Below are 19,223 nucleotides of genomic sequence, written 5' to 3'. Positions count from 1 at the left end.
TAATTGCCAGTATGCATCGATCTACCCCGCTCGTCACCAGGGTATCCCCAGACACCCCCAGCGTCTATCTACGATACCTAATCCTCTTTTACAGGGGTTTGAACACGAGTATTATGGTGCGTGTTCCCAGCGTGTCCTCGCATGCTGCACAGATAAATGCCACCTCCCTATCCAAAGACCTCTACCAGATTGCCTACAACTTTGGCCGTTGCAATTTCCCATTGACGCTGGTATTCACTATTTATCGATTGCGTTTTCGAAAAGTGTTCTTGACCAGCAGTAATGGCTGAAACTCGATCGCCCGTTCCTCCAACCCCACCGAGGGCCGGTAAGCTTTCTTACTTAGTGTATAATTAGAAAGAACTCTCAAACTGCCAATGTTAATCATGCAGATTCATTTTCTACCGGCCAAACTCTTGTCAATCAAACCGGCCAAACAGCTCCAAGTCCATATGAGAAACATAGACTACAGGAGGTGGGCACCCAGATATGTTTTGTAAATCAGAACGTTTAACAAAGCCGTTTCCCGTACTCCGTTCACGTTAGGTAACTGTCGAGGGTGTGTAAATTATTCATGAATCACTGTCCAATAGCTCAACTTGATTAGGATATCGGACTCTGGGCGTCGTCTCGACCTTCATTGCTGGAGTTGAATCGCAATGCATTGGGCTAGTCTCCGATTATAATGGAATCGACCATCCAAGACTTAGAGAGGCCTCAAGCGCACTATTATTAATTGGTCTATCTTTGTCAACGCTCGGAGCTGCCCTTTCACTACTTTCTGCTCGGTGGTTTGAGTAAGTTAAAAATAACTTTATTTATTTTCAATAAGGCCATTTTGTTGATGACAATTAGCTTATTGAGGGCCGATCAACTGAAGATGCTAGAGTACCGATGGGATTGTGCAGTAAAAAAAGCAGAAGCTGGAAGGGAAAAACATAATTCAAAAGTAGGAGACACTTCAAAGGCAGAGTCCACTTCGAAAGAGGCTTCCAAGGACGACAGTCTCAAAGACAGCCACACGGCAACACCTAACATACGAAAGCACATTGACGAATTTAATGCTAGTAACTGGAGAGCTCGCTGGAGAGATAATTTAATGGCTTTTGCTATTCGTTCGCCCGTACCTGTTGTTTTTTGGTAAGATATTTTCTTCAGCCGCGTTTCTAAATTTCTGTGTTTCAGCTTACAAACCATTGGTACCAGTGGATTCTTCACATTCATAGTTGGAATGGTACTGTATACCTGGCTGGCCCATAAATTAGCTACTGCCATTGCCAACACAATTGTCGCTGCGGTATGTACATACTCTCCTCATTTTTCATCAGGGCGAACTTAATAGTGCCGCAATGAATTTTCTGAACAGTTGGGGACATTCCTCATTCTCTGCATGCATCTGCGTTTTAGTCCTATGGTAACACTCCAGCTTGTTTGCTTCGATAGAATGACGCTTCCTGTATGAATTTATGCCACCTCTGTCAATGGCTCGGATATTTATTTAGCTCTGATCATGCATACCGTTAGACAGAATGTCAGATACTGCTGGCCAAACATTTGTACACTAATCTTTACATGTATGCGATACATGCACCTAGTATATGCTTCAGCCTACTTCAATCATATTATGAGTGCAGGTTCCAAGGCTTAAGAGCCAAATAAGAGCATACAGTCAACAAGACCCAGAGTGCTTCTCGTCGCCACTAAGGTGACGTCAAAAGTGCCTAAATTCGTCCATTTCTTGTAGGCACTACTGTTGCTACTGTTTGACCACCCTTCCGAACCCTCGACGGCCAGGGAGCTCCATCTACACCCACAATTCCAACAGTGGATTCTTGAATCGTCTATTTATCTAATCATTACTTCCGCTGCCAGTATCACTTGAAAGCTAGAATTATTTCATTACAGTAGCAGGCGCTAAGCCATACGGACTCGGTCAATAAGACGCTCGCCGAACTCCACAGCTGAGTCTTAGTCGCGGATGTTTACGCCATTTTCGGATACAACGTGTTGCATATCGACAGTCGGATGGTGTAGCCCTGTAACACAGGGGTTCTGGGCAGACTACTGGCAGACTTATGTCAAGTACCAGCCCCTTGGACCGAGTGATTGATGGACCTGGTCAGTTTTATTCCACCAGCACCGCTTCGTAATGGTTCTTGTCTTACATCGACCTGAAAACTATTTTTAGATCCACAATCATAGTGCTTATATGTGTTTTCACGCAAACGTACGCCTCGCTGGTTGCATCAGTCTGAGTCAGGTGTCTAGGGTTCTTGACTATACTTACATGAGTCGGGGTACATCCCCAGAACTGGACCTCACTTTTCTCTATGTAAAACGACTATCGATGTGCGACGTGGTGTAATGGACGAAGAGGACTGCATAGATAACTAATAGAGGGCCCCTGATTCTGTTTGCTTCAGTAAAGGGGTTCGCTTGTCATGTTGTTCGTGCTGCGTACTTGAGGCTCAGAACCTCGGCACGAAGTGCAGTTGTCGCAGACAAAGTTGCATTTATAGACTCTACAGTTGGTACTCTGCACCTGAACTAGGTTTAATTCCTCATTTATAGCCGTTACGGGGCGTTACAGACCTTTGTCTATCAGTCCGGCTCACATCTCACCACAGCGACGGGCTGTCATATCAAGCTCGATAAGTTTGGGTGGTACCTGCTTTATATGGAAATGACGGATATAGACAAACACGAACAGCCTTGAGTGCCGGCGGTAAGCTGTACTTTGTGATATTCATTATATTACCCTTAATTCAGTTGACCAGTGCAACTCCAACTCAGAATTTCATACGGAAGCTGTATGGCGTAGCATATATGTAGCCTATTGATCATCAATAGCGCTTTGAGACGGGACAGTCTTATTGAGAAAGCCATACCTTAGAGAATCCAATCACGATTATTCCGGTAGAGCCTTATCTGGAGAACATGCACATCTCCCCTAGCCCACGGGCGACTTTACATCCATATAGCCAGGTTACTATATCAGGGCATAGGGATACTCAGGAGGATGCATCGCAGCTCGTGAGCCCACGATTTTCGAGAAGCCTAGAGGCAACCACGACCACACCGCCTACACCCCACGAGGGCTGTAGTCTCGCGGGGTTCAGCGGATCTCATATAGTATGCTCTATCTAAAAACAAATGCAAGTCCTAAGTTTTTATCCTTCGTTACTGCAATTGGAGTCTCTGGAGATTTTTGTAGGTCGAAAGAAGCAAACCAATCTTCCGGAAAACCCCTAGGGCTCGTTGAGCCTGGCGTATATCGATATTGTGGCTGAATGCGAAGGTATGTAACTAGGGCGTGCATCTAGCATGTACGCTCATTATACTTCTTCTGCTATTCGACGTGCTCGCTTTGTAGCTTTACACTATGTCGCACGAAGGCTGCCCTACCTGTCGCGGACCAAGTATGTCTTGCGGCTCTGTCATAGAGTTGTCAAGTAGCACCTAAGTCAAATCTACAAAATTTAGGCACATTGTTAACCAGTAGTACCAGTAATAAAGATTATAGATGAGCTGGGAAGCAAGTCTGAGGATGTCATCCGACGAGTCAAGGTTGAAGAAGGTAGCAAAATGTGAGCACTCGAATTTGTCGAGTTTACTCTTTTATTTCCAATAATGTATTAATTATGAATTGAATCTGATAGGTGACAGTCGAAGGTAGGGTTGGTATGCTTAATTGAAAGATAATACCAATTGAATCATTAACCCTGATCAGGATTTTGGGCGTCGGGCATCGCTTCGACCTTTGTTGCTGGGGTTCAGTAACGATGCCTGGGGCTGGTCTCAGAGATACCCGATCATCCTAAATTCAGAACTTATCCTCTGCCCGCTCGCCCGCGTCGGCCACGATATGCAGACTGGTGAGGCTGGGGAGCCCGTGCGGCTGCGAAGCAGCGAGGGTGGACCGGGGGCGCTCGACCGCGAGCCTGGCTCGTGGTTGGGCGGCCCAAACCAGCTCTCGTGACCTACGGGATGGTGAGTGGGATAAAAACGACACGCAAAGGCGTGCCGCAGTACTCGGTGTGTACGAGGCCAGACGGCGGAGGAGGCCGGACGCAAGTCGACACGGCATGAAGCGGTCCTCACGTTGCTCGCTACATGCTCTGGCTAAGTCGCTATTTTGCGACGAAGCCTGCGGAGCCGCAAAATGTTCAGAGGGCGCAAGTGCGCTACTTATTATTGGCCTTTTGATATCAACCTTTGGAGCTGCCCTCTCATTGCTTTCGGCTCGGCGGTTCAGGTAAGTCAGAACCAGAATTCCGATTATTCGCAGTGGATATCGATACTGTGAATACATGTCTGTAGCCTACTAAAGGGTGACCAGATCCGATTGTTGGAGTACCGGTGGGAGTGTGCACGAAAGAAAGATAGACGTGATGTAGAAGCTCAGTCGGACGTTCAGAGAGTGGCAAATCACCCGAAATGTGATGGGCGCTGTGGAAGCAAGAGAGACTATATAGTGGCCAAGGTTGTGGGATTATCCGTTCCTGTTGTCTTTAGGTAATGATTTCTCAGAAAATATTTCACCCACGTTTTATCGCAGTGGATTCTACACTTTCATGCTTCGAATAATCGTATATACCTGGGCGGCTCATCCCCCAGCTACGGCCATCGCTGGTATAGTTGTTACCACGGTAAGCACGTCTTTCTATACATAGTAACATAAATTTATTCTGAACGGACACAACGTTTTGTCCATTTATAGCTGGGTACTATTCTTATCATATGCATGCACCTCGATTTTGATTTCGATGGAACGCTCCACAATACGACATTCAAAAGAATTAGAATATGATAACCTATAGCTGGCCTGGGCACACTCGTAATGTGGGGGCTATATGTCGTGTTATGTGTGTAACTATATAGGGCATATGTGGTAAAGAGGGTAGAAAAGCACACGGGGGGAGGTGACACAGATTGGTTGTAAGGCAGTTTCTGCCACCAAAGGCCAAGTCCGTTGACCACAGCGTTTTGTATCTGGATCCGTGCGATTATAATATTTAGCTATTCAAAGTAGAATGAGGGTGATATGAAGTGGTACCCACGTGGCCCGCGGAGTGGCACGATCACCACTGAGGCCGTGATCATGACTAAGGCTAGGGGGTCACGACTTCGCTAGCGCTTTGCTGAGCAATCGCGAGCATCGACCGGGTTTTGCAGACAGACGGCTTGAGCAATGTGCTGCATGTCTTTTTCTTGCCGCCTAACTTCCCTTCTGCCACGATGTCGAGCGCAGATGTCCCACTCGGCCCATGAGTCGTACTGCGTCTCAGGGGCCCTGGCTCCAGCGTCTCCCCATCTATCGCTTTGCACTCGGTATCATGGCGGCAAGCCGTTTCTATGTAGACGCACCCGCATACATGGGCTACTCTCGCTCAAGAGAGGCCCTGAAGCACAGTATCGATACTGAGATGAACGTAACTAGGCGAAATTCTCGTGCCTCAGTACATGCAATATCAGTGTGCAACCCGAATACTCCTAGTGCCTTGTTCCCATTCTCCATTTGGGCCTGATCGAGCCGTACGAGTAACAGCTATAATTTCACAAATAATAGAAAGATAATAAAAAGTATGCATTATTACAGTATTGTACCTGTTCACATTTCCATCTTTGACTCGTCCACATAACCAGGATTCTTTTCTAAAATAACAAAGCCTTCCAGCACCGCTGCGTATGGAATATACTCCTCTGTGCCCAACTCAGCACGTTCTGTTGTTCCCAACCGTACAGGCGACTGATGTGTTTGGAATCCAGATATGGTTCGAGGTTTACCTGCCAAGCCAACGACATCGACAGCCTGGTTCGTAGGGTGAGGTCCAGTTCCGGTGATATATATCCATTCGAGCTACTTACCTGACCAACGCGCACTGTGACCGGAAGGCTCTCGAGCTTCTCGTCTAAAGTAATCATAAACCTAGGATACATTGCGGTAACCAAGAAGTAGAGCATCCAGTGAGATTTATCGAGAATGACTGCAGTGGTTTACCCTGGTCAGCATCTTGCCAATTTAACATCCAATACACAGCGCTTACAAGCTTTCGCATCCGTAAATGCAATAAGTGTGGCAAGAATTCCAGCAACAGCAGGCTTGGACATGATACTGCGGTCGTTGAAGAATGGGTTGATACTCAAAGTACCCTTGCCCATATGGACCAGGCCCTGAGCAATGCGCACCATGAATAAGCAATCGGGTTCCTTATGGTAGTAACCAGCCAGTTGTCGCAGCATCTGTGCAAGCCTTGCGTTGTTGGTGCCGGCGCCGACAAGACCCATAGCGAATATGGCATTAAGGGCGACGGCAAGGTCGTTGTCGTGGCTATATTTGGAAAGAGTGTCGAGGATGCTTAGCTGAGGATTGGATGCGCTGATGAGACCCAACGCCAGAGGAACTGCCTTTCGAATAGTCGGAGAGCCGTAATGCATCTATCGATAGAGGTTAAAGAGTAGCTCTGGAAAAGTGCTGGATGTCTTACCAAGTGCTGGAATTGTCTTAACGACATCTCGGCGCCAACGTCCTCGCCCATTGCAACTAGGGCGATACCAATGACGGCAAACGCCTGGAAGGAGTCGTCCCCTTCGATGTGATCATTGCATTCGTGCAACATCCTTTGGACCTTGAGAACATTACTTGTCCCGGCAAACGAACATATTTCAACGAGTACAAGTGCCTGTTTGGCAACCGGATGGGACACAGCGCGCAAGGCCTCGATTGTTGCATCCGAGGCATCCTGTCGACCTTTGCGAAAATAATTACCTCAGTTTCACTTTCAAGCGCACATGAATCTGTCTACTTACCAAGGTATAATAATGCCAGCCCCAGAATCATGAATCGGGTCCACTTGTCGCTAAGCGCCGACTCATCACGCTCCATCAGGGTTTGAAGGATGGTCATCGCGACCTCGCCGTTGCAACTTCCGACGAAAATAAAGCCAATAGCAAGGGCTGCAAGGGAAGAGACTTCCATACTGAGTGTTTCATCAGCGACGAGTGGGAGCAATAGCTCTGCTAAGCTCTGGCGATATGCTCCTGCATATGCGATGCCAATACTTCGCATCGAAATAAATCAGCCCCCGTGACCAAAGAATAAAAGAAACCTAGATACCAACCCGATTGATGCAGATGTCCTAAGTGGTACGCTCTTGTTCTCGACATAATCTGCCAATAACGCGATAACTGCGTCGGTTTCGGTACGGATTCCGCAGTGCAGGATACCAGTTGCCAGAAGGGCCCCAGCCTACAAAGGCATGTTAAGTTGAAACCCGGCCGCATTGTGATGTCCCGTTTACCTTGATATATTCTTCTTCGGCATAAGTATACTTATCGACTTGGCTGAGCCCAAGGTCAGTATCCCATAGTAAACTGAGGCCAAGACTGGCAGCAGCACTGAGCATGCCTGAAGGGAGCAATTGAATTATTAAGCAAATATATGTGAATCATTGTCGTACCGTGATCCTTATTCTTATAAATCCAGCTGTTGCCTTCTTCGGCCGTGACCATGAGCTTGTCGTTCCCAAATCCGGCGTTCACAAACGCATTTACAAAGGTTCCAGCAAGATTCGCGCGTGCCGAATCGACGGTGGTCATTGATCCTGGTATAAATAGTAAGCTTATGCGCGAATATTAACCCAGGCCAAACTCACGGGCAGGCTCAAGATGACTCTTGTAGACTTCCTCCAAAGTGCGTGCCTCTTCGGCTCCAACCTCCTTCCCGAACGCCTTGAAGTGCGTCGATAATTTGGTATTGCTTAAGCATTCCAATAGGTCCTCCGGCATCTCTACGGGATCCATCTCGTTCTCATCCTCTGACTGTTCTTGCACCCAGTCAATTGGTGTTTGGGCCCGGGCCAGGATATAAGCGAGTTGCCGTTTCATAAGTCTATAAGACCAAAGCCACTTAAAAAACTGTGAAGACCCCAGTGTTTAATCACTCACGCGTTGCCCGGGGCCTTGAAATCCTTTGCAATTAGCTCGGGTTCTCCTATCCTAATCGCCAGTGCAAGTGCTTCGGGGAATTTTGAGTTGTTGATGTAAATCTCGTGTGCAGTTCGGAGGAAAGCAAGATCATCGGGAGGAGGAAGCAAGTTGACGCAACTACCGCAAAGTTTAATCCAAAGAGTGGCTAAAGCAAAGAATGAAGACTTACGAAACCATATACAGACACACCCTCGCGTAAGTGTTCGTATCCACCAGTGATGTTATACGGTCTATGCACTCCAGCTCAAGTAATAGATCGACAGCATCCGCTTCGGCGTTATGCTTGAGCAAGAACTTGGCACAAGTAAGACCCAACTCTCGGAGCTCTTCTATTCCCTCGTCGCCCTCTTTCCCGGGTAACTTTTCTTGGCCAGGCTCCCCACCTGTACCGGTACGCAGTAGATATTCTGCACCAAGCTCAGCAGCCAGGTGTCTGATGTATTCATGGCCCCAGGATCCTGGGTCGGAGGGGGTTTTAGAAGCGGCAGTCGATGCCAGGCGGTATTTTAGGGTCCCGCGAGGCTGAGTATCCGAATAGGTCATGGCAAGGACGGAAAGTATGTCCGCGAATAGATTCTAAACAATGATTCACAATAAATAGGGTGAATATGCGCTTTGGATGGAGGGTTACTCACCTTGTCGTCTGAAGCGGGCCATTTCTCATACAATTCTTGCAATTCCGGGTACAAAGGTCTCAAGAACTTTAGGGGTTTTGGGACCGATGTCATTGAAGAGGTAGACGTTCGGATCAAGGTCCTCAGTGTCTCCAGAGCCGGTTTGTACAAGGAAGTATCGGGTTCCTACACGCCTATTAGCGCTCGTAAGCGAGCCATGTAACCTACATACCTTGAGGCGCTCTGCAAGCATCTCGAGCTCATTACGAAGTTGCTGATCTTCCTCTGACTTTAAGGAGCAGTTCAGATCCCTGGTCCACTACAAGAGGCAGTCACTTACCAGCTCTTCGCCTTCACCTTCCTTCTTGTCGCCGTTTGGCTTTCCAGCGGAACCCTGAGCATCTTGCTTGGCCTTTTCCTCGTCCTTTTTCTTGGGGTCATCCGATGTGACGGGCGCTACGGGGAGGGGTACTTCAGGCATGTTGTGGTGGAGGGGTTGGCTAGGATCACTGTACGCGTTAGACTTGCACCAATGAAGGACGCGCGTCGATTACCTTAGGTAAGCGGTCATCTATTCAGGGTCCATTACCGAGTCTCTCCCATTTCAGTGTTACAGTTCTTTGCTAAAGAGATTTATAGAATTTCATGACGCAACGGAAAGATCTACTTTTAGGATAACATTTGGTAGATGGAAAAGATGAATAACTATACAAAAGATCGACGAAATACATGAACAAATGATGATAAGTATACAGTGACAAGGGCTAATGGCATTTATCCAGATAAATGCACGGAGATGATTGTCTGGGTCTACGATAGGATATCCACGTAACGGCGAGTGGCCAATGCCCATCGATTTGCGCGTGCACGCCGCGGTCTTCGAAACGTGACCTCTTTCTTTGGTAAAATACCAAATCCAACATAAAACTCCGGCTCGTCGATGGGCGAATACGAGCCGGGGTTCGTGGCTGCGGCGACTGCGGCGGCAGCATCCCGAGCAGCTGCGACCAGCACAGAGGTGGGCATATCAGGTGTGAAATCTGTAAGCTTGATATCTGTATCATTCTTCAGTGCCTGTGTTTTGCATTGTGCCGTGGTAGAAGAGACAGGCGAGAGATCGTATCGTGGTTCAGGGGAAGTGCGACCACTCGTTAGGTCCGTCTCACTTCCAAGTGACGACTCGTTGTCGAAAGGGCTAACATCGCGAGACCTATACAGAAGTTCCGCAAATTCAATAGTTCGTACGTAAGTACAAGTCATAGTTCAATCGAATATTAGATTATTGCTTCACCTATCAATAAAGAGCCTCACAGAGGCATCCGGGTGCCATGATGACAGTGAACTGCGTGAGGATGATATGCTCGAAGACCGAACACTTGCAGGCTGTTCAATATCATATTTGATTAAGCTACATTCCGCTTGCCTATATAGAGAAATAGAAAGAATGCTCACGCGCGCTAGAAGAGGTTTGCGCATATCTTTGGACTTGAGCGACATCTTATTAAATAATCGCTTCGAAGCAGTTGGATATCGAGTGTATTTGGGGTATGAAAGTCGTGGAGAACTTGAACTCGAAGTACCAGACCTGGAACTCCTAAATAGTGAACTGACCTCCTGTCTACCTCGTGGTTGGGGTATATCCGCGTTTGGTACTATGACAGATTCATCTCAGAATGAGGCAAGTTCCGGGGCATTGAATGGGATGCGCTTGTTCATAGTTCATCGTTGTGGCAGCACCCTCTCGGCGTGGTTGATACGTGAAAGATCGTGCATTGTACTGGTTTCAAAGAAACAGAAGGTTAGCTCTGAAGGGGCTTAAGGACCAATTGGCCCATCAGTAGTGGCTGTGTTCGTCCTAGGATTCCTCCATATGATAACTGTCCAAGCTCACTCCCAATCAACAACTATGAAGAAACTACTGGATTTAATTGACTCATCAGAGGCACACGGAGAACATACCGAACGGCCTCCGATCGGAGGAGAAAGACATTTATCTCCTGGAGATCATCAAGCCGATAATCCATAACTGGAAAGCCACAGCGAGTTCCTTTCGCAGAGTGCTTCATGAGTTCGTCGACTATCATGATAAATCACATGTTACCTTGGGGGCTTACCCTATAGCCACTTGAACAATGTCCGGGCGCTACGGAATGTCCCGTGTTTGGTAGGTTTCAGCATCAATAAAGAGGTCTATTAGCCACTTGTTCGGCCTGTCTCTTCCTCAGTATACCCGTCTCTCCTTCAGCGTACCCTCTCGCCGATCCTGACATATCTGAGCTGGTATATTCTATGATGAGCGAGGATCCGTCTCTCGATATCCATGCTCTCAAATCCCAGGAGCTCCTTCAAGCTCTTCTAGCTCGCCCGGATTGTGCGATACTGGCCGAACTTGCGGCATTACGAAGCCAGGTAGGATGCACAAGTCCGACGCATATATATTTTATAATCGAATTTCAATAGGGATGGGAATCGGAATCTTTGGATAGCGTATTTCTCGCACAGCGGACGACTGCAGATACTAATAGGTCTCCTGAAGATGATACCAAGTGGCTGCATCTGATGTGCAAAAGCCTTAGTCAAATGGATAGGCAGAAACGCTTTATTCACACAAATCGGTTCATAGATATTGGGTAAGTAAACGAAGAATTAGTTTATTTAAAAATGTTCTAAACAAATGCGCTAGTTGTTTCCCTGGCGGTTATTCCACGTACATTTTACAGAAATGCCCACTGGCTACAGGGCTTGGCATATCGCTTCCTTTTGAGGACGGAGGGCACGGGTTAGCAATCCCAGCTGATCTACTTCCTCGTATGGAGCTACGCACAGCAGATCTAACCAATTTCGATCTTGCGCCCTCCATTCCTAAACCACAAACACTCTTTGTCCAGCTAGGAACCTTGCCTTTCGAACTCAACAGCTTCGATCTAGTAGTATGCGACGGCCATTCATTGCGCAACAATCCCGATAACATGGACAGACCATGGAACTGGACACGACTACTGATCTCTCAGCTTCTTATGGGATTGCGCGCTGTCTCGGCTGGAGGGACCATTTTCCTCAAGCTCTCCCATCTTGAAAAGGCGCTGGGAGCACGCATACTCCTAGCTTTATCCCGTGTTGCGCGCTCAGTTCGAACAATCAAGCCTCAGCTGCATGCTATTCGAGGGACGTTTTACGTTATAGCGCAGCAAATATCTATTAAATCAACAAACTACCGGATTTTGATCGAATCATTGGAAAGGCTTTGGTACAATATGAGTTTTGAGGGAGAGACAGGCCACGGTCGGGCGATCACATGGGAAGAAGAGGATACAATCTTGAATTGGGACGAAGTGATGAGCGAAGGTGGGCTCAATAAGCTTGCGCGTTTTGGCGCCGAGGTGTGGGGGGTTCAATGCAACGCTCTGCGTAGGATGTTACATGCGAGGGGAATTGGGGCCAAAAATATTAACAATCGAATGGGTGCTTCAGAAGATGCTCGCCACTAGATCTACACTTCAAGGGCACGCCTGGCACTTTTGTCTATCAATTCAGCCCATGTATGCGATGTGTATCTAGCGCTGCCTCTTCCACAATCAAAGTCTTGAGGGGAATCAGGTGATTAACTCTACTTTGCATAATTTCCTCCCATAGAGACGGATAAACACAAGATATGTCAATTTGGCCAAGGGTTACTTACGTTTGGTCATTAACCAATGTTAACCTTGGGTGGGTGTACTGGTCCAATTTCATGTTTGTGTAACAAGTAAGGGAAAGTCAGAAAAGTTGGCGAGTCAGTAATAGCGTTTTTTTTTTAAAAAAAAAGAAAGAAAGAAGAAAGAAGAGATGTCTTCGAGGGAAACAAGGAGGATATAATTGAGCCAAGCCAATACTCAAAGGGAGTGGAGACTGGTCACCTCATGAGCTCAAAGCCTCGAGGTTCAAGTTTGATCCCCGAGATCCCCTCGTCAGTCACGTGTAGACAAATAAACTAAAATATTAGTTGGACAAGGCCGGGTCAAACCACCACCACCAGACCTCAGAATTGCTGTGAGCTTGAATATTGGTTTACTGATTTCGTTTCCACAGTGTATTATGGATTTTCAATTTTTAAATGCCTTTTATGAACAACACTTTCCGAGATAGAGTGAATCCCTCAACACCGGTTGTTATTGGCTTTTGCCGATTGGTTCAACATTCTCTGCATCAGAAGAGTGAACATCCATTGGGCTGCTTCTTATAGGCCTATGTAGCACGGGTGTCTGAGCTCATTGTTAGACTTCGTATAGAGTGCCTTCTGCTCTCGATGTTTATAACATTGGCTTCGCGCCCCACGTGGGACTCATCGCAAACTGACATATCCGACAAGTATAAAAAGCAAATACACCATTAGATTCCGCATGTAGCCTTGGCTGGGTTCCCTAATTTATAGGTACGGCAGCTATGCGAATTAAGGTACTTCTAAACTTACTGAACGCCTTGATACTGTGTGTAGATGATCCGACGCTCTCAGGCCCCGAGGCAGACCTCATGATTCCATTGTATGCCCTTCGTCTTCGCAGAGGTGCGCCATGAGTCCCTTCTCGTGCGTCATGGAGGAAGACCTTGTGGTTGCGATGGGCTTGGCTCGCCATCTAACGTTATTTGGAGGTATTTTACAAGGACTCCACCAAGTGCGTGCCGGCGATCATCGGAAAGCATATGCGCGTGTGGATATCCAAGAGTTACCAATACCACTGGGGTCCCACATTTACCCGTGCATCCATGGGTGCGATACTATAATGCGCAGAGTGGCAAGGGTTGGTGCGCATATCCCCTAGCATATCTCGGCGAATATGGGGCAGATAAGCTGATACGAGTCAAGTCGATCTTATTGGTGCCCAAGATGGTACGCTATCCTAAATTGGCTTGTTGACCGGATGAACAGAACGGCGTATGCCACAATACCTGATCTCGACCAAAACGTTAACGCTGCAAGGCACCACGAACCATCAATCCGCGTATCATCTCTGGAGGAATATCACCGATCCCCCCCGCACCATGTTCAAGACCGCCGGGGCCGGAACCGGGGCTGGTTGATTTTGGCGAGATGCACGCATGGCCAGGGGCGACCAGGGCGCGAAGCATGCGGGAACGGTACCGGGAATAGCGAATACTCCAATGAGAACCTTGGTTGAGCCAAGAGTAGGATATGGAGAAGCATGGTATCCTCCGATTGGGGGCGGTTGTGGATTCATGCGTTCTTGTTGCCTAGAATGCGATCTGAATTGAAGTGAGTTTTGTGGTAGCGTGCCCGCAACTGGAGCCTATAATTACCCATCGGTGGAAATTAACAGGGTCAAGTCACGCAAAATGATTGATGCCAAGGGCGCTTCTTCCGCCCAGTGATTTCGAATTCTCAGCGACCATGTGCTCCCAAAGTTTAACAACAAGGATGAGTACGCATGGGAAGTCGATTGTACGGAAATACGATACGTGTACGTGATTCCCTAACCTACGTGTTGTTCATTTAGTTCAGGAAATACATATCAAGTACATTGACCGGTTACAAGAGCATTTCACAAGTACCTTTGAATTGGTATCCTGAACTTCCGGGACTTCGAATAGGTTCTTGGCCTCCCAAATGCAGGAGCATGGAGCTACGTGTGCTCATGTGTCGGCACTGGGGCTGGGCACTGCATGCATCAGTGTTATCACGCGATAAGGCCCGGTTTGGTACCCAATATTGTGCACATGTGTGGTGCATAGAGTCTTGGGTCTCCAGGGGCCGGATCGCTGCATGCGGTACCACCGGTACGAGCTGATTTAAATGCGCCCAGTTAGGACCAGTGCTTCTTCACGGGCCATCCCCTCTGCTTCCCCACACCATCTCACCATGGTTCACGCCCAGGTCGATGCCACCCGCGAGGGTATTGAAGCTAACCCTCCGGTCGCTGTCATGAGCACCGTTGAGTCTGGCGCACCTCTCGCCCAAGTCCCTTCCATCGTGTCCCAGAACGAGAAGCGAGACATTGAATCCCCCTCGACGAGAAGCAGGACCCCGCCTTGGCTTACTCCGAGTCACGGACCAGCGGCGCTTACAGGGAGGACGGCCAGATCGCTATCGTCAACGATGGCTCTCCCTTCCCCGTCGATCCCAATCTGCCAGAGGAAACCGCCCAACTCACCTGGCGAGCGGTTATCATTGGTAGTCTGCTTGGGTTGATTGTCGGTAAGTCATGCACAAGCATCCCATCTCATCGAAATTAAATTGTTCCCCAAGGTGCCTCGAACGTTTATCTCGGTCTCAAGACGGGCTTCACCTTTGGTGCTGGTCTATTCGGTGCTATCTTTGGTTTCGCCATCATCAAGCCTCTATCACACGTTCTTCCTGAGAAGCTTGGGTACGGTATTCCGTTTCTATTTCTGAAATAAGCTAATAATTGGACCGCAGCGGTGGTTACTTCGGTCCCAAAGAGAACGCGGTGGTTCAAACGGCAGCTACCTCGGCTGGTAGCTTGACTGGTCTTTTCGTCGCTGCTGTTCCCGGTAGGTGAAAAAAAATCCTCTCATTTCAATTACTGACCAACTATACCAGCCATGTACCACCTCGGCCTCATGAAGACACCCAAAGAGGATATCGGCCGTTTGTTCACTCTCACTATCATTACTGCCTTTTACGGATTGTTCTTTGCTATTCCCCTGCGCAAATACTACATCCGTAAGTCTAACAATTTGTTTGCTTGAATTCGACTAATTATTCCAATAGTGAAACAGCGTTTGGTCTTCCCTTCGCCAACCGCTACCGCGTTCACTATCCGCTCCCTCCATGACACCACCACCCCTGCTGCACGTATCGCTGCTGCCAAGAAGATCAAGATTCTTGCGATCTCGTTTGTCGGTTCTTTGACCTTCAAGACCGTCTCGCAGTATGCTCCAGGTATCCTCTGGGACTGGCATATCTTCTGGTGGCTGTACACTTGGGGATGGAAGGGAATCATCAGCGCCGAGTCCTGGGGTTGGGTCATCGAGCTCACTCCTGCCTTCTTCGGTGCCGGTATGCTTTCGGGTCTCAACGCGTCCTGGTCCTTCATGCTCGGCTCCATTCTCGCTTGGGGTGTAATCGGTCCCGTCCTCGTCAAGCAGGGTAAGGCATTCGGTGTCCCTCAAGATGAGACTATTCCAGGCTGGATGGCATACACCTCCATGAGCTCCAAGGATTATATCAACCGTCCTTCCCCTCGTTACTGGTTGCTTTGGCCTGGTGTTTTCCTGATGGTCTGCTACTCGTTCGCTGAGATCGCATTCTCTGCTCCCATCTTCTGGTCAGCGATGAAGTCGGCCTACAGGGATGCTCGCTACAAGCTCCGCGAGACTCAGGCTCGCCGCAAGGGCCAGGAATTCAACGAGCCCAAGCCCGAGGGTTACGAGGCTATGGAAGATCCCGCACCACCACACGAGCAGGTTCCTGTCTGGGCCTGGGTCACCGGTTTGGCTCTCTCCATCGTCGCTACCCTCGTCGTCGGTCACTTCCAGTTCCATCTCGATGCTGGTGTCGGTATTGTTTCCCTCCTCCTCGCCTTCTTGTTCGCCTTTATCGGTGTCCAGTCCTCGGGCACCACTGATGTTAACCCCGTCGGTGTTATCGCCAAGGCCTCCCAACTCGTTATTGGTGGTATCACCAAGGCTCAGGGCATCCCTCTCAAGGAGGCTCAACTTGCCAACTTGGTCGCTGGTTCCGTCGCCGGTCAAGCCGCATCGCACGCTGTCGACATGACTGGTGATCTCAAGACCGGCCACCTCCTGCGCGCATCCCCCGCTGCGATGTTCTGGTCTCAGATCGCTGGCTCGTTCATCGGTATCTGGCTGTCCGTCGGCCTCTTCGTCCTTTTCGCGACCGCCTACCCATGCTTGACCGATCTCGAGATCCCGTGCACGAGCTTCGGTATGCCCGCTGTCTCTGCATGGCGCTCGGTCACCATCGCCGTCACCGCCCCCACTCTACCCATCCCTCACTCCTCCGGCATGTGCGCCATTGCCCTCGGTATCGCCGCCGCGGCAACCGTCGTAGTCAAGCACCTCTGGATCCCACAAAAGTACCACAAGTGGATCCCGAACTGGAACGGTATCGGTCTCGGCTTTGTCGTTCCTCAGACCTACTACCCTATCGCCATGATCGTCGGTGCCCACGTCGCCTACACCTGGGAGTCCCGACGCCCCAAGAGCGCTGAGATTTGGATCTTTGCGCTCGCGGCTGGTTTGATTGCCGGAGAGGGCATGGGTGGTGTCCTCAGCGCGCTCTTGACAATTGTTAAAGTGAGCGGAGAACATTATGGGTCGGCGGTTGCTTGCCCTGGTTATGCCTATTGTGGATGATTTTGGTTGTGTATTGTGTGGATGAATTTGTCATGGGTTTAATGATTTGTTTATGTTTTTTATCTCTCATCTCAATGTGATTTTTTTTGTTCAAACAATTTGGAGTATGGATGAGTGTCCACCCGGTAACAAATTCGTGGCCGCAAAAAGATATCGAAACTCGTCAGTTCATTTTATGGTCATGAATCCAAGATCCCAAGTACATTCATCCATCTTGTGGTATCAGAATGTAGTCCCAGACCAGGAGAGGTCTGTGGAGCGCGATGGTAACCGTCAACCTAGAAGTGAGTTTCCTTCTAAATTGAATTTATGGCGAGGATGATCTCATAGTGGGTTAGAATTTTGAAGTGCACGAGTGAGAGGGGAAACCTTTGGAAGATACTCTCTGGTCCTGTACAGTACATGCGAGCTAAGCGCCGAGCACACCAATTCCAATATTTCCTGGTACCATGCATGTGCATGCAACGGTCAAGTGTCAAGTTGTAACTGATACTCACAGGGACACCTCAATTTATGAAAGCTAACCCGGCTTCCCGGCGGACTATGATACGAACATTTCCGAGTCTAGACCCTACTCTTAACGACAAAGAAAAACGCGCCTGAATGAAACACGATCTTGGGTTCATGAGATGAATTTTGAGAGAATGTGGCGCGAGACCGGTTCAATTCACAGAGGCTGTATTAAGGAGCCTACAGAGGGTCATAATACAGGACGTATGCGCAGTAATCGTAGGTTCTTTACCTAAGCCCCAGCTCTGCTCCTTACCTGGCTATAGCGCACCGGTGCACGACTACGTGTCTAAATAACTTGAGAAAATGCTTCAGAATCCTAGAGAAACTTGCTCAGGAAGCGCCTAGGACTTCTGGGGTACTCGCGAAAGCTGTGTGGGTAAATGGGTACTCTGCTATAGCGCTATCTGTAGGGCCCAGTTGCCCGTACCCGGGATCTTTCACTTCGAGCACACGAATATTTAATCTAAGCGTTGGCCATCAGGTGATTACAGCAATGCAAAAATTGTTAAGTGTTATATAACATATTCGATGGGCAGGATTAGGTTCTCCACCTGAGAGGCAGCCTGCTGAAGACATACTTATATCCATTAAAAACAGAAAAATGAACATTTCGGATGGTATGTGAGAAAAGTGAGGTTTTACTTCTCAAACAATCCTTGATTACAGGCGTGACGGAATATCCCAACCCTTCGTCGAAGGATACACGACTGACAAATATCAAACTGGACAAACAAAGATTCCTCCAGGTGCGTGTACTCTAACAGTAGCGGCGCGTACGAAATGAAACCGATGTTAATCGCTATTATTTGTACAGGTATACTCATAGTGGGAGCCAAAGGCGATCTACGTGCATCCTCCCGCCCAGAACGGGCCAAAGGCGAAAGCTTCAACAATTTGTTCCAGAGTTTAAACAATTTTTGGTAGACGTCGCGTTAAAGGATGGTGTTATAGGACATGAAAATCAGGCGAATGCGGCTAAGTTATTTGGTTCTCGATTGTTTGGGCGTTGGCCATCCGGTGAGTACAGCAATGCGAAAGTTGTCAAGTGTCATATAGCACATTCGACGGGTGGGATCAGGTACTCCGCTGGAGAAGCAACCTGCTGAAGATCGCGGCGTACCTGAAGATGAACTCAATTCCTTCGATTACAAAAAGGTCAAGTCGCCAAATTGTCCGTTTGCAGCTCATATACGCAAGACAAATCCTCGGAATGACTTACCCGGAAATTTTACTGTGAATTCAAGTATAGTAAGGGCTGGTATCCCATACGGTGAAGGTACGTGTCGGTCATCTGTAACTGAATCAGTAACTTGAGAACGTACGCTCACGAACAGAACAGAGATCAAAGAAGATTCACAAGAAAAGAGAGAGAACAGAACGATAATCGACCGAGGGTTAGCTTTCGTTGCCTACCAGAGTATTATAAAAGAGGGTTTCATAGAACAACAGAAACGTGAGAGCACAAAATTGTACTCCAGGGTTCTAGCGTTAAACACACTAATTTCTTCCCTTAGAATGGGCGAATAACCCAGACTTCCCTCCTAACCCCCTCCATGAAATAGTCCCCGGGTTTGATGGAATCATTGGCCAAAACAACAAGCCCGGTGATGCCCGTGTGCGTAATGGGATAGATGGCCTGAAGATATCCAAAGACTTCGTCCATCCTCGAGCAGGATGCTATTTCTTTGTTCCTTCTATTCCAGCACTCCATGAGTACTTTTCAGGTTAACAAATGTCTCAGTGATTGTCTCGGTTAAATGTCTCGCGTTCTCC

At 48.3% G+C, this 19,223-nt stretch overlaps 7 protein-coding genes across 7 annotated transcripts; 3 read left to right on the top strand and 4 right to left on the bottom strand.

Annotated features, from left to right (window-relative positions):
• Positions 1-282: 282 nt before the first annotated feature.
• RhiXN_08446 (nicotinamide mononucleotide adenylyltransferase) lies at positions 283-1,144 on the top strand (the record flags this gene model as incomplete). The annotated part of the gene is made up of 5 exons (XM_043328262.1): positions 283-328; positions 393-475; positions 547-559; positions 608-797; positions 856-1,144. 5 exons carry the CDS (start codon positions 283-285, stop codon positions 1,142-1,144), a joined length of 621 nt encoding a protein of 206 aa, XP_043183647.1.
• Positions 1,145-3,823: 2,679 nt separating this feature from the next.
• On the bottom strand, positions 3,824-4,312 carry RhiXN_08445 (uncharacterized protein; the record flags this gene model as incomplete). Its single annotated transcript, XM_043328261.1, has 1 exon — positions 3,824-4,312. One exon carries the CDS (start codon positions 4,310-4,312, stop codon positions 3,824-3,826), a length of 489 nt encoding a protein of 162 aa, XP_043183646.1.
• A 1,299-nt stretch (positions 4,313-5,611) lies between these two features.
• On the bottom strand, positions 5,612-9,084 carry RhiXN_08444 (26S proteasome regulatory subunit rpn-1; the record flags this gene model as incomplete). Its single annotated transcript, XM_043328260.1, has 14 exons — positions 5,612-5,812; positions 5,869-5,987; positions 6,048-6,438; positions 6,489-6,751; positions 6,811-7,061; positions 7,122-7,249; positions 7,302-7,408; positions 7,461-7,604; positions 7,656-7,891; positions 7,948-8,106; positions 8,159-8,565; positions 8,625-8,789; positions 8,836-8,892; positions 8,944-9,084. 14 exons carry the CDS (start codon positions 9,082-9,084, stop codon positions 5,612-5,614), a joined length of 2,769 nt encoding a protein of 922 aa, XP_043183645.1.
• A 329-nt stretch (positions 9,085-9,413) lies between these two features.
• Positions 9,414-10,100, bottom strand: RhiXN_08443 (uncharacterized protein; the record flags this gene model as incomplete). The annotated part of the gene is made up of 3 exons (XM_043328259.1): positions 9,414-9,813; positions 9,895-9,986; positions 10,056-10,100. The coding sequence occupies 3 exons, from the start codon at positions 10,098-10,100 to the stop codon at positions 9,414-9,416; spliced, it is 537 nt and encodes a 178-aa protein (XP_043183644.1).
• A 635-nt stretch (positions 10,101-10,735) lies between these two features.
• Positions 10,736-12,091, top strand: RhiXN_08442 (FtsJ-like methyltransferase; the record flags this gene model as incomplete). The annotated part of the gene is made up of 4 exons (XM_043328258.1): positions 10,736-10,767; positions 10,829-11,012; positions 11,064-11,233; positions 11,287-12,091. 4 exons carry the CDS (start codon positions 10,736-10,738, stop codon positions 12,089-12,091), a joined length of 1,191 nt encoding a protein of 396 aa, XP_043183643.1.
• An 880-nt stretch (positions 12,092-12,971) lies between these two features.
• Positions 12,972-13,819, bottom strand: RhiXN_08441 (uncharacterized protein; the record flags this gene model as incomplete). Its single annotated transcript, XM_043328257.1, has 3 exons — positions 12,972-13,003; positions 13,054-13,216; positions 13,622-13,819. The coding sequence occupies 3 exons, from the start codon at positions 13,817-13,819 to the stop codon at positions 12,972-12,974; spliced, it is 393 nt and encodes a 130-aa protein (XP_043183642.1).
• A 572-nt stretch (positions 13,820-14,391) lies between these two features.
• RhiXN_08440 (OPT oligopeptide transporter protein) lies at positions 14,392-19,179 on the top strand (the record flags this gene model as incomplete). The annotated part of the gene is made up of 12 exons (XM_043328256.1): positions 14,392-14,570; positions 14,654-14,793; positions 14,845-14,965; positions 15,016-15,110; positions 15,160-15,282; positions 15,331-16,877; positions 18,048-18,067; positions 18,117-18,196; positions 18,375-18,467; positions 18,529-18,726; positions 18,790-18,903; positions 18,965-19,179. 12 exons carry the CDS (start codon positions 14,392-14,394, stop codon positions 19,177-19,179), a joined length of 2,925 nt encoding a protein of 974 aa, XP_043183641.1.
• Between the last annotated feature and the right edge of the window lie 44 nt (positions 19,180-19,223).

Source organism: Rhizoctonia solani, chromosome 10, assembly GCF_016906535.1.
Source record: "Rhizoctonia solani chromosome 10, complete sequence".
Classification (NCBI taxonomy): Eukaryota; Fungi; Basidiomycota; class Agaricomycetes; order Cantharellales; family Ceratobasidiaceae; genus Rhizoctonia; species Rhizoctonia solani.
This window is presented reverse-complemented; position numbering and strand designations above follow the sequence as displayed.